Below are 15,014 nucleotides of genomic sequence, written 5' to 3'. Positions count from 1 at the left end.
TCACTTCTCCATGCTCTCTTCACTTCTCGCTTAGACTACTGCAATGTACTTTTCTCAGGTTTTCCACTCAACCATCTCTCTTCCCTTCAATTCATTAAAAATGCTGCTGCACAACTCATAGTCCATGAGAGCCACCACACTCACATTAACCCTCTCTTCATTGGTTCTCCATCCGTTTCCAAATATAGTTCAGACTCCTCTTAATGACTTACAAGTGCATTCACTCTGTAGCCCTCGCTATCTCTCCTCACATCTCCCCCTATGCTCCCCCTGCCCTCGTGAACTCTGTTCATCGAGTAAGTCTCTCTTATCTGTACTCTTCTCCTCCACTGCCAATTTCAGATTCCATCCTTTCTTTCTTGCTGCGCCATAAGCTTGGAACAGGCTGCCAGAGTCAATACATCATGCTCCGTCTCTAGCAGTATTCAAATCCAAACTAGAAGCCCACATTTTTGAAGCTGCTTCCAGCTTTTAACTCCCATCCACCATCAGTTACATTTATCCATTGTATCATTCCTTCTGCTAGAAACAACCCAACCCTGAGATGTCCTGTCTGTCCGAATTAGATTGCAAGCTCTTTTGAGCAGGGACCATCTATTGAATGTTAAATATATAGCTATTAAAATGATAAATAGTAGTACCTTTTGCCCTGCAGTAGCCTCCGTTAATCTCTTTCTATGCCCTCAATGTTAAATCCATGAAAGGATTTTGTATTGTACATACCAGGCCTACATCCCTGGGCAACCATACTCTATAAGAGTACTACCCCTATCATCTTCAACTCTCTCTGAACTCAAAGTTTTAACTGACTCCTCCCTCCCACCACCACCACCACCATTCTTTTGCGATTACTCTTAATTGTGCTGCCTGATAATATTTCATAATTTAGAGTATGACAAAGCCCATGTGTTCTCAACTCCAATACGCTATTGCCCTTTGTACCCGCTGGGGAGTTTTCTCCCAAATATAATAGAAACATAGAATATGACAGCAGATAAAGACCATATGGCTTATCCAGCTGGCCCATCTAAATTGTCCACTATCCCTTCCTTCACTTAGAGATCCTGTGTGCTAGTATCATAATCTCTTGAATTTGGATGCAGTCTTTGTCTCTACCACCTTCACAGGGTTTCATGCATCTACCACCCTTTCCATAAAGAAGTATTTTCTTTTCATATGACTCCAGAGCCTAGCCACTTTCACTTTCATCCTGTATCCCCTCAGTCTAGAGCTTCTTTTCAGTTGAAAGAGGCATGTTTCCTGTGCATTTGTGCCGTTAAGGTATTTAAATGTCTAACATATCTCCCCTCTCCCCTCTCCTGTCTTTCTTCCAATCCTCCACCCTAACTTTGCAGTTGAAAATTTATCAGGACAGCTATCAGCATGGTATAATAAAAATAAAATAGTTTAGACTAAATGTATAATGTTTCTCTGTGTGCTCTTGTTGCTTAATTATATACCTGTAGACATCCTAGCACATGCCATCTATAAAGGAGGTGGTATATTAATGCTTCAGGGTTGTTGAAAAGTATTTAAGCAGTTATTTTGGGGGGAGGGTTCAATTTTGCAGTATAAAGTGGAACTTAAAATGTATTCATTGCTTTTTACATGGCTCATTAGAGTAATTCTCTGATTTTTGCAGGTTACTGGAAAACTGAAGATTGGAACCTATACTGGACCACTTCAACATGGGATTGTTTATTCAGGTGGTAAGTCTGAAACATTTTCAATTTTTACTACTCCTAGATAGACCATTTGGGCACCCCTGCCCTAGAGGGTCCCCCAAGCTCTGTCCAGACAACAAAAGGGACAAAAAAGATTTCCAACTATGAGAGAAGGGACGTCTCTGGGCGGTTTCCATTTGGAGTTGGAATTGGTAGGCTGGTGGAATGCTTAGTCGGCATTCTTGCTGCAATCTGAGTGGTTTGAAAGGCAATTGTTAAGTTTTGCGATAACCAGAACAGAGCTAGCGAAATGCAACATATGTACAAATACATTGCCTGTTGGACAGTTCGTCCACGCACAGTGCAGAGCTCGGCCTTTAGTCGTATGACAGCCATGAGGTCAGAAACATGGACGCTCCATTGCAAGATTGCACCATTGAAGAACAACGTGCAGTAGTGTACTTTTTTGGGGCAGAGGGGAGTGAAACCTGTAGAAATTCACCATTGGATACTGACTCAGTATGGACATAGCACTATGAATCAACAAAAAGTTTTGAGTGGGTAAAAAGGTTTAAAGTGGGAAAAATAGGTGCAACCAAGGAAGGATTGATCCGGTTGCCCATCAACATCACACACACAAGTGCACATTGACAGGGTGAATGCCTTGATTAGAGAAGACCGACATAAAATGGTGTCTTTGCATTTGCCATAATGCATGATGACTTGGGATACAGGAAAGTCTGCACACAGTGGATTCCTAAACAGCACAACTACACACAAGCAACAGTGTGTGGAGGCTGTGGCCCAGTTCCTAAGATGGTATGAAAAAGATCTGAGTATTCTGAAGAGAATTGTCATGAGTGATGAGACAAAGGTGCATCACTGCAACCCGGACAGCAAAAGACAACGCATGATGAAGTAAAGGAAGCGATGCTCACCTGGCTTTGGGAGCAGCCGAAAAACAACTTCTCTGTAGGAATGCAGAAGCTAGTTGAATGATACAACAAATGCTTGTCTTGCATGGGGACTATGTGGAAAAGTGGTATGTTCAATTGCTCACAGTTACTTCTATTAAAGCCGTTAAATGTATTTTGCCTTTACTTTTTGATTTACCCTCATACATTCACATATATACGGAGAAGAACTGGAACAAATTTCATGAGCTATGCTCAGCATGCTTTCCCCTCTTGCTCTGACTAGCCCATCATAGTCATTTACAAATGTACAGTAAAATTTCAGCATAAAGAAATAAAATAATCCAGTGTCCTTGCTTCTGTGTTTCTATAAAAACTCCATCTCTGGCAGTATTCAAATCCAGGCTCAAAGCCTACGTCTTTGAAGGTGATTTCAATTCCTAACTCCAACCCATACCTGTCTTCTCATTCACTCTGTAATTCTCCCATCTTAGCACTGTGTATAGATGTATATTTTTGTCTAGTTTGTCTGTTATAACTAGATTGTAAGCTCTTTTGAGCAGGGACTCTCTTTTCCATATGTTGGTGTACAACGCTGCTTATGCCTGGTAGCGCTATAGAAATGATAAGTAGTGAAGCACCGTTTGCATTGTAGGAAGTATCGGTGGCTTCAGGGCTTTGTTCAGAGAGCTTCATTCCTTCAGGACAGCTCGCTTGGTGTTTTCCCACATGTGGGGGAGGGAAGGGCAGCTGTGCTATTCTCAGTCCCCCATGGGGATCTGTTCCCATGGTGGTTGAATAGCCATTTTATCAGGGTTTGCTTCTTTGGGGCAATCTCAGTTAGCTGAGCCATCCTTTTCACTTTCCAGCTCTGAAATTAACTTAACTGCTGCATTAGGCTTCTCTGCTCCGAGGGTCTGTGACTGCCTTGCACATTGGGAGCTCTTCTATACTGCTGCCTCAGCCTCCAAGAGCCATAGAGCCCTACCCAGGAACAGTAGAGGCTCTCAGTGAAAAGGAGCAGGTTTCACCCTCTGAAGAATGGTCTTTATCTCCCCTGTCCTTTGAGGAAAGCCAGCTCTTTCTGGGAGAACGGGAGTGGGCATATGAGGCAGATAACCCGAGGGCTGTACAGGTTTTTTCCCTTAGAGAAGAGCTACCCTCTGGCTTTGAGGCCTTCCAGACCCTTAAGATCGTGTCCCCTGAGTCTCAGACCCCAGCTTCTACAATTCTCAGATTGATGCGCGGGAGATCCCAAAGGCGGTACATGGGCACGAGGTGGGAGCACGGCACCTTTCCTACAGGCAGCTGTTGGTATGTCCTTTGCTGCTCAGGCTTACCTTAGCCAGGTTCACCAAGTTACAAATTCCATGATTTAGCCTGGAACCCAGCTTCCGGCTGAATTCCCTGTCGTAGAGGTGGGACTGGCCTTCTGGATTGATTCCCAGGTTGTCCTTAGTTGTGTTATCAGTATACAACTGTCTGGTATTCTTTGGCTATTCCATAGGGTGGCGGAGGCTGTCTTTAACCAGTGTCTCATAGAACCTGCTTTGAAGAGTAGACTTTTGTTTGCTGAAATCATTGAGAAGCTGATCAAGAGTTTGGAAATGCTAAGCCATGGCTTCACTTCAGGGATTCTAGGCTGTTTAGGCCAAGGGAGAGTGCCCTTTACTCAGAAATCTGTGTTCTTTCCAAAATAGCCCTTTTGGTTGGACAAGCGTTTTCCTGTTCAGCAAAGGAAGATCTTGCTTGACAAACTTACTGCACTTCTTCGAGGGAGTAAACAGGCAGATAGACAAAGGTGACCCGGTCGATATTGTATATCTGGATTTTCAGAAGGTGTTTGACAAGGTCCCGCATGAACGTCTACTTCGAAAAATTGCGAGCTATGGAATCGAGGGTGATATACTCATGTGGATTAAAAACTGGTTGGCGGATAGGAAACAGAGAGTGGTTGTAAATGGACAATACTCGGACTGGAAAAGCGTCACAAGTGGAGTGCTGCAGGATTCGGTGCTCGGGCCCGTGCTCTTCAACATATTTATAAACAACTTGAAAATTGGTACGACAAGTGAAATGATTAAATTTGCGGACGATACAAAGTTGTTCAGAGTAGTGAGGACACAGAAGGATTGTGAAGATCTACAATGAGACATAAAAGCACTCGAGGAATGGGCTGCAAAATGGCAAATGATGTTCAATATGAATAAGTGCCAGGTGATGCATGCCGGTAACAAAAATCATATGCACTTATACAGGATGTCCGGTGCTGTTCTTGGAGAGAGCCCCTAGGAAAGAGACTTGGGAGTACTTGTAGACAAGTCAATGAAGCCGTCTGTGATGTGGGACAGCGGCGAAAAGGGCGAACAGAATGCTAGGAATGATTAAGAAGGGGGCTCACAAACAGATCAGAGGTTATCATGCTGCTTTACCGGGCCATGGTGCACCCCCACCTGGAATACTGCATCCAATACTGGTCGCCGTACAAAGGACATAGTACTACTTGAAAGGGTCCAAAGAAGAGCGACAAAAATAGTTAAGGGACCGGAAGAGTTGCCATACAATGTGAGGCTAGAGAAACTGGGCTTCTTCTCCCTTGAAAAGAGGAGACTGAGAGGGGACATGATCAAAAAATTCAAGATATTGAAGGGAATAGATTTAGTAGAGAAAGAGAGATTGTTCACCCTCTCCGAGGTGGAGAGAATGAGAGGGCACTCTCTAAAGTTAAAAGGGGATAGATTCTGTACAAATATAAGGAAGTTTTTCTTCACCGAGAGAGTGATAGAAATCTGGAATGCTCTTCCAGAGGCTGTTATAGGGGAAAACAACCTTCAAGGATTCAAGAAAAGGTTAGATAAGTTCCTGCTGAACCAGAACGTACACAGGTAAGGCTAGACTCAAATAGGGCACTGGTCTTTGACCTAAGGGCCGCCACTTGAGGGGACTGCTGGGCACGAAGGACCACTGGTCTGACCCAGCAGTGGCAATTCTTATGTTCTCCTAGAACAGCAGCAACCCCCAATACTTATCAATGATGTATCAATGATGCTCACTCCATCAGCAGCATGGGGAGGACAACAGTTCCTGCGTTCAGCAGAGTAGGTCAAGATTACATCAAATCAGTGGGTGCTGGTCATTATTCAAAATGGCTATTCATTAGAAGTTGCCTTTTTTTCTTGAAATCCCCGGGCGCAGTTGCAGCAAGACAAAGCAGAATAGAGAGTTGCACGGGGACATAAATGCTGCCCATCCCCACCCGTCCCCATCATTATCCCACCTGTCCCCGTGAGGAATTTCCTCCTTTCCCACCCGTCCCCGTGAGGAATCCCCTCTGTCCCCACCCGACCCCAAGAAGAATCTCCTCTGTCCCTGCCCATCCCCCCATAAAAGTTACCTGGCCCCATAAAAAGCAGCAATTACTTCTGACAGGATTTTTTTTTAAGCGTTAGTTTATTTAAACCAACAATAAAATACAATATAAATAAATAGGGAACAGAAATGAGATGCATACATCACCGGAAAGAATTAGAATAGATGTTAGGTCATGTGACTGTAAGGTCGATTATTTCTTGTTAAAAAAAAATAAGAGTTTGATTTTTTGGCAATATAAAGCTTATATCTGTAGAGAAAACAAATCTGGTTCCACCATCTGGCATAGGTAGTTTGTAAGAGGTCCTTCCAAGATCCACAAATGGATTTTAATGCAGCAATGAGCAAAGAATCAAACAATACAGCATCAAAGTAATTTAAAGCAGAATTGAGAGAGGCACTTTTCAGGACAATGGTTGCATAAGAAAAATGTGCCAAAACTGAACTGGAAACCTCAAAACAAACTCAGCAAGTACTTCATTTTGTACTAAACACAATCGGTGGCATAACCATGAGAGGGGACTGGGCCTCCCTCTTGAGCTTAACCCCTTCAAAATGAACATCTCCCTTGCTGTAGCTGGTGGGACATTTTGTTTTTTCATCATCTTGGTTCCAGTTTCTGCTTTTATCTATCTTCTACTAATTCTCTTTCTTGGCCTCGGGAACCTCGGTTTCATCCCCGTGGAAGTCCAGTGAGCCTGGGGGGATTCCCGTTGGAGTCCCATGAGCCTGGAGGTGATCCCTGTGGAAGTCCCATAGACCTGGGGGGGATCCCTGCGGGAGTCCCACAGAACCCGTGGGATTCCCGCAATCCCCGTTCCCGTGCAAATCTCTAAGACGGAGTTCAGGGGGACCCTTGGGTATCTACAGTATATGTGTTATTTTTATAAACTACCAAGAACTTTTGGGATTGAACAGGTTAGTAAGTGCTATAAATAAATAACTTTAGGGCAGGGGTAGGGGTAGGTAATTCCGGTCCTCGAGAGCCAGAGTCAGGTCAGGTTTTCAGGATATCCACAATAAATATTCATGAGATAGATTTGCTTCTCAAGGAGGCAGTGCATGCATATCAATCTCATACATCTTTATTGTGGATATCCTGAAAATCTGACCTGGCTACAGCTCTCGAGGACCAGAATTGTCTACCCCTGCTTTTAGGGGATGCAGGTGTTAGGAGCATTTGTGGAGGGTTATTTTGGGGAATGGTTTATTATCCTTGGATAAGAAGGCAGCATATTCTCACATGTGGGTGACATCATCCATGGAGCCTGTTATGGACAGTGCTAAAAGTGTACTATCACTTTTAACTTTTTTTTTAATCTTTGTTCATTTTACATCTTACAAGTGTAACAATAGATAACAGTTAAATTGAATTGAATACAACACTTGAATCTCTATCATATTCAACATTAAAATTTTTAACCCATTCCCTCCCAATCCAACTATAACCTATGTGTTCACTTTTAACTTTTTAAGAAGCTTTGAGACTGCCCACACCACACACATGCAAGTGCCTTTCCACCCGATGTCAGTTCATGGTTCCTCTGTTTTTAGTTTTCCACAGAGCGAAGAAGTTATGTTTGGACTCCAACAAAATTTTCTTCTTTTATTATTTCTAGTGTTTTATTTCTTTGTTCTTATTTATCAGTTCGGTATTTTTTTTGTCGAATTTTCGACGTTCAAACTCCTCAGTTGGGCCTTCTGTCCTTCACCTTAATCCATTGTGCTACCTGTTTTCTTTCCAAAGCCTCATTCTCATCCTGGAGAAACAGCTATTCACACATTGGTCTGTAAAGGTGCCTTGGCTTACTACATACAGAGAACTAAGCCACACAGGTCTTCGCTTCAACTGTTCATCTCTTTTGATCCTAACTGGTTGGGTCTACCTGTAACCAAACAAACTATTTCCACTTGGTTAGAGGCCTGCGTTTCCTTTTGCTATGCTCAGGCTGGGCTGCAGCTCGAGGGGCATGTTACAGCACACAAGGTCCGTGCTATTGAACCATCAGTGGATTTTTTGTGTTCCATTGAAGATATTTGCATAACAGCTATATAGTCCTCAATTCACACATTTACATCTCACTACTGTCTAGAATCCTATTCTACACAAGATGGTTGTTTTGGCCAAGCAGTTTTACAGAATTAATTTTCTTCCTAAAGGTCAACTCTCCCTCCATCTTGTTCAGTAAGTTAGGGAGTTCCACATGTGAGAATATGCTGCCTGCTTGTCCAAGGATAAAGGCCCAGATTCACTAAAGATAGCAACTCAGTCGCTGTTGCCGATTCTCTGGCTGATTTTCAAAGAGTGATTGATTCACTATCAAGTTTGCATTCAAACCCACCGACGTGGGGGCGTGGCTTGGGAGTGCACGAGGATGGTCGGGTAGAGCAGAGGCTCTGTACATACAGACATTAATGACATAAAATACTGAAATAAAATTTTCATTTTAACTGAAGAAACGAAGGAAAATACAACGTGATGGCTTCAGGAAAACAAAACAAGTCTGAAATGGGGATTTCTAATACCGGCAGTGTTAAGAGATCTAAGCCAGAGCCGGCAACACCCTCAAAGTGTCCGTTGTCAAGAGAGAAAAGTGACATTGATTTCTGGAAAGAAATACAAGAGATAAAAGAAATTCTTCTAAAAAACGCCAAAAAGCTGGATGAAATACAGGAAGAAGTAATGACTTTAAATAAAAGAACAGAAGTGCTGGAGATTAAAACAACAAAAATGGAAATGAGAATGGACAGTTTTGAAGCAGAAAAAAGGCAATATAAACTGGACAGAGAAAAAATCTTTACACTCACCAGGGAAGTCGAGGATTGCCAGAATCGCATGAGACGGAGTAATTTGAGACTTTTGGGCGTACCGGAAGGGGTGGAGAAAAATAATCCGGTTTCATTTGTGGAAAATTTTTTGATGAAAGTCCTGCCCCTCAAATCTAATTACCCGATAGAAGTTGAACGTGCACATCGCATACCAGTGAAAAGACTGGATACTTTAAAAGGTCCTCGCCCCATAATTTTCAAGTTGCTAAGACACCAGCAAGTTTTAGAGGTGTTAAGAATGGCTAAAGAACATGCAAATTTAAAATGTCAGGATGCCAAAGTTCACATCGTTCCTGATTTCGCTAAAACAATGGCAGATAAAAGGAAAAAATTTCTAGACATGAGGCCGAAGTTAAGAGAAATCGGAGCTAGATTTGGCCTGATATACCCTGCGATTATGAAAATAACTATTGACAACAAAACTATGAGCTTTGATGAACCTGTGAAGTTGGAAATGTTTTTAAATCAAAGGGAGCAGCCGATGTCAATTTAATTTGACTTATTTACTTCCTGGAGTTGGAGTTGATTCTCCTTGGTTTTTATTTGATTTTATTTGTTATTCATCTTTAATATATTTGAGAATCTGCTAACTGACAGTTTGGCTCTGTTTATTTTGAATGGAAACTGTGAAATGGAATGTTGATGAAAAAGGCAGTTTGTTTCTCTGTGAGCCTTTAATATCTCTTTCTCAAAGGATGACTTTTAAAGTTGAAATGATTTGTTCCTTTGCTGTTACATATCTTAATAAGATATTAGAATCTCTGATATATGTTATTGCAATATATTCATGAAGATAAGATATTAATATACAGAGCTTATAGTGGCAGATTTAGATCATAGGTTATGATGAGTTAATGGAGGTTTTGATAAAAATTCAGTACAAAAGATTTCAGTTAGCAAAGATTTTCAAGGGACTCTAGTTTAAGGTTTAGTAGGCTTCTTTGAGAATATTTAAGGGGAATATATGTATTTAAAAATAAATAATAACAATAATTAAAAAAAAAAAAGGAAAATATATTATTAATGCTTAATTTTCATTTATAGGTTTCTTACAAGTCTGATACTTTTAGCAGACAGAGTTTTACATTCTTTTTTATCATTTATAATATGAGTGGAAGATCTTTATTTAGTTTCTTATTTTGATTTTTTAATATTTTGAGAATATTACATAAATTATTTATAAAAATACATATGATTATTACATACAATATTGTTTTATAATTGAAGTCTGTATAGAGCTTTTAGTTTAGCTTTACTTGGTCTTGTATGTGCAGTTCCAGGTTTTATCAGCCAATATTAAGGGTGGGAGAGGGAGGGATGGGAGGGGGGTTAAAGGGATTTGATAATTGGGGTAGAGATGTTGGATTGGGAGATATAAATGAAGGTGGTGTTTATTCATTTCAAATGATTTCAGTTTTTTGTTCAGATATAATAATTGGAAGAACTTTTGTAAAAATTATTTGGATTGATGGAGATTAAAATTTTTTCACTCAATGTTAATGGCCTTAATCACCCAGTAAAGAGAAAAAAAATGTTAGCATTTTTAAAAAGGCAACAGGCTGATGTGTATTATATTCAAGAGACACATTTATCAGTGGTTGAATCCAAAAAGCTAGAAGATAATTGGGTGAAACACTGTTTTTTCGCTCCCGCAATAGGGAAAAAGGCAGGAGTGGCTATATTAGTGAACACAAAATGTTTAGCTTCATTTAAAATGATAGATTTTGATCCTTTAGGGAGATGGATACGAGCGGAAATGAGAATGGGAAATAATACTTTGACTTTATTAAATATCTATGCCCCGAACTCGAATCAAAATGATTTTTTTATTAATATACAAAAATTAATACTCCCACTGGCTGCTTCTAATTTAATAGTAGCTGGAGATTTTAATGCTGTTATGGATCCTTTTTTGGATAAAAAACCAAGCAAAAATATAAAATCATTAGGGTTAGATAATTTGGTGAATACTTGTAATTTGAAAGATATATGGCGTATTCTTCATTTTAATGATCAGGAGTTCTCTTTTTGCTCACCAGTTCATAAATCTTTTTCAAGAATTGATTACATATTGGTATCAAATTCCATAGTGCAACAAGTGACACAAGCTTCCATTGATCCAATTATTTTGTCTGATCATGGAGGAGTGTGGATTACACTTACACTAGATAATAATGAATACAATAGATCATTATGGAGGTTTGATAATACATTGGTTTCAGATTCAACTTTTCTTGAAGAAATTAAGTTAAAAATTTTGGAATTTTTCCAAATAAATACTTCAGCAGATATTAATGCGGAAATCTTATGGGATGCATTTAAAGCTACTATAAGAGGTAATATTATTTCTTATTCTGCGTATATTAAAAAACAACTTATTAAACAATTTTCAGATTTGGAAAAAGAAATTAAATTGCTGGAATCCAAATTAATAGATGATTGGAATCACGAAAATTTGCAAACTTTATTAAAGGCTAAAGGCAAATATAATGAAATTTCTTCAAAAATGGCAAGGAAAGATTTGTTTTCTCTGCAAACCTTGTATTATGGAAAATCTAATAAGGCAGGAAGTTTACTTGCAAATTATCTTAAAGCAAAAAAGAGAAGAATAAAAATAAGTGCAATAAAAGATGAGAAAGGAAATATGCATAATCAAACTAATAACATTTTAAATCAATTTTTGGCTTTTTACAAAGAGTTGTATTCTTCCGAGTCTTCTATTGATAAAGTTCAAAAAGGTATGGAATTTTTAAATCTTCTTGAGGGTCCAAAGCTTCCTGATCATATAAAAAGAAGTTTAGAAGAACCTATATCATTAAAAGAATTAGAAACAGCATTGAAGTCTCTTAGAGTTGGATCCGCTCCAGGTGGGGATGGTTTTACTGTGGAATTCTATAAAACATTTCAAAATTCTTTATTACCCTATTTACTAAATTTATATCAGTTTCAACTTAATAAAGGTTGTATTAAAAGTACTATGGCAGAATCTATGGTGATTGTTTTGCCAAAGCCAAATAAAGATCCCACTATGGTTTCAAATTACAGGCCAATATCATTAATTAATGTTGATGGAAAATTAATGGCTAAAACACTGGCATTAAGATTGGCAAAGGCTCTTCCTTACATAATTGATGTACATCAAACAGGTTTCATTGCTAACAAACATTCTTCTAACAATACAAGATTGACATTTCATACATTAAATTTAACTAAAATGATGAATGAACCAGCTTTTGCTCTTTCATTAGATGCAGAAAAAGCTTTTGATAGGGTAGAATGGTCATTCATGTATCAGACTTTGGATTGGTTTGGTGTGGGTCCTGGTTTTGTTCAAATGATTAAAACTTTGTATAGCTCCCCTATGGCAAGATTATACATTAATAATAATTTATCTGAGGGTTTTAAATTACATAGAGGAGTTAGACAAGGATGTCCATTATCTCCTTTGCTGTTTGATATTGTTTTAGAACCCTTATTGATAGCTATTAATCAGACAAAGGGGATACAGGGTATTCCCTTGAAAGAATGGGAATACAAATTATCTGCTTATGCGGATGATATTTTATTATATTTGCGCAATCCAGGTTCAACTATACCATGTTTGTTAGAATTGATTGAAAGATTTGGAATGTTTTCAGGATATAAAATCAATTGGAATAAATCTGAAATTCTTTCACTTAATGTGCATTGCATAAAATCTATGTTTGATTCATTTCCTTTTGTATGGAAAGAGGATGGATTAAAATATTTAGGAATTTGGATTAAAAATTCAATAGAAGATACAGTAAAAGAAAATGAAAAACTTTTATTAAAAAAGGTTTCGGAATTATGTGAACAATGGAACCCATTACATATATCTTGGTGGGGAAGAGTTCAAACCATAAAAATGATGATATTGCCTGTGGTTTGCTATCAAATGTGTATGATTCCGGTATTTTTTCAGAACTCTTTTTATAAAAAATTGAATGCAATAATTATTAAGTTTGTTTGGCTTGGCAAAACACCTAGAATTGCTTTGGTATCTTTACAGAAATCAATTAAGGAGGGTGGGGTAAATTTCCCAAATTTCTATAGGTATCATCAGGCCTATATTTTACGTCAAGGTATGTATTGGGTCCTCCCAGATCTCATTGAATACACTCCAGATTGGTTATACTTGGAATGGCGACTCCTGTCTCCTTTACATCTTTGTCACATTCTCAGTATCAAGATGCCCAGATTGTATAAAGAAAATAAACTTTTATTAGATACATGGAAAACTCTAAGATATGTAAGTAATTTAACTGAAATTCCTATTAGTAAATCGACAAATCAATCTATATGGCTAAACTCCAAGATTCAGATTGGCGGAACTAAGATTGTCTGGAGGCATTGGTTAAATGCAGGAATACGAACTTTAAATGATGTTATTTCAAATGGAAAAATGCTTGAGTTTACACAATTGCAAAATAAATTTGGACTGAATAAATCACAATTTTATAAATGGTTGCAATTGAAGCAGGCCATTCAGGCAGGGTTCCCTGAATGGAAAACTTTAAATTTTCAATACAGCATGGAATTTTTATGCTTCCAGGCAGATTTTCTGGGTCACCAGGCCGCACAGTGGTATAAAGTTATTAGTGAATTGGTTAATAAAAAACCTAAAAATGGTCTTAGGGATATTTGGAGCATTGAGATTAATCATCAAATTTTGGCATCTCAATGGCCACAAATTTGGTCTTGGAGAATAAGATGTACACTGTCAGCATCTATGAGACAAACTTGGTTTTTTCTTTTGCATAGAACATTTTGGACCCCTGTTAGATTACAAAAATTAAATAGTTCAATGTCTAATAGATGCTGGCATTGTAAGCTTGAAGTAGGGACTTTGGATCATCTTTTATTTTTCTGTCCCTATATATTAGCCTTTTGGAATTCGATCTGGGATCAAATAAATTCTTTATTAGATAATCCTGTAGCATTAACTTATGATACTGTGATATTTGGCATATCTATGAGGAAAAAGAGTCAGATATCGGCAAGTAATAACAAACTTTTATTGATTATGACAGGAGTTGCCATGCAACATATTACAACAAATTGGAAAGATCACACAAGACTTAATTTTAATTTCTGGTGGAATTCACTATGTCACATATATAGAATGGAACGTTCAATAGCAATACAAAATGGAAATTATAAAAGGTTTAATGAAATATGGGGGCCATTGACATTGTTTTGTAATGAATAAACACCATTTTATTAACATTATTTATGATTGTAAGGGAAAGGGGAGGGTTTATATAAATGAAAAAAAAAATAAAAATGTAAAAAAAGAAATATGACAAAGATTGATTCAATTAAATAATTGTATGGAAAGGGAGGGGGGAAGAAGGGTTTAGATATATATACCTTTGTTATGATCTTGATAGATTTATCAAGTGATGTTAGTAAATCTATGTATTACTTATATTGTACACTTGTTGAAAGTTTAAAAATGAATAAAGAATTATAAAAAAAAAAAACCAAACCCACCGACTCAATCGCTCAATGAGCGATTGAGACATGGCGCAAAGCCCTGACAGTAGTGAAGCCCTGACAGTAGTGAAGCAGCCTCCTGTCACTGCTATCAGGACGTTTTTTTGGATTTTTTTAAAATAGCACAGATATTTTGCGTGTATTACACATGCAAAATATCTGCCCAACAAAACGCTGTACCCAACGACCCATGACAAAGCCCCCTCCTTCCCCAAACCAAAAAAATGGCAGGAGGCATGCCCACTTCCTCCTGCCACGCTGCCAACAAACTAAAATATGGCAGAAGGGATGCCCACTCCCTCCTGCTACCAGGCACCCCCCCGCTGCTGCTGACGCCGATCTGGAGGGATGCCCACTCCCTCCTGGCAGCGGAGGCCACCCTCCCTTGGCTCCCCCTCTTCCCTCAGCCCCCTCCACCCTATTACTTTTAGCGACGATCGCTGACTTTAGTGAATCTGGGCCAAAGTACAGTTACTTACCATAACAGGTGTTATCTTGAGACAGCAGGCATATATTCTCACATCCCTCCCATCTCCTCTGGTTGGCTTCTTAGCTTGCTTATGGAACTGAGGAACCATGAGCCGATGTCTGGCGGGAAGGCACGTGCATGGTGTGGGAGGCACGTGCATGGTGTGGGCAGTCTTGAAGCTTCTTAAAAAGTTTAAAGTGACAGTACACTTTTAGCACTGTCCATACCAGGCTCTGTGGATGACGTTACACA

The 15,014-nt window shown here is 38.9% G+C and overlaps 1 protein-coding gene across 8 annotated transcripts in view; it reads left to right on the top strand.

Annotated features, from left to right (window-relative positions):
- The window catches only part of NT5C2 (5'-nucleotidase, cytosolic II), a 272,125-nt gene that overhangs the window by 233,240 nt on the left and 23,871 nt on the right, over nucleotides 1-15,014 (top strand). For all 8 annotated transcript variants that reach the window (XM_033942075.1, XM_033942078.1, XM_033942077.1 and 5 more), the window contains one exon: nucleotides 1,643-1,709. In XM_033942075.1, the coding sequence (XP_033797966.1) occupies nucleotides 1,643-1,709 (67 nt within the window). The remainder of the gene's footprint in view (nucleotides 1-1,642; nucleotides 1,710-15,014) is intronic.

Source organism: Geotrypetes seraphini, chromosome 4 (genome assembly GCF_902459505.1).
Source record: "Geotrypetes seraphini chromosome 4, aGeoSer1.1, whole genome shotgun sequence".
Classification (NCBI taxonomy): domain Eukaryota; kingdom Metazoa; phylum Chordata; class Amphibia; order Gymnophiona; family Dermophiidae; genus Geotrypetes; species Geotrypetes seraphini.
Note: the sequence above shows the minus strand (reverse complement) of the source record. Positions and strands in the feature narration are given on the sequence as shown.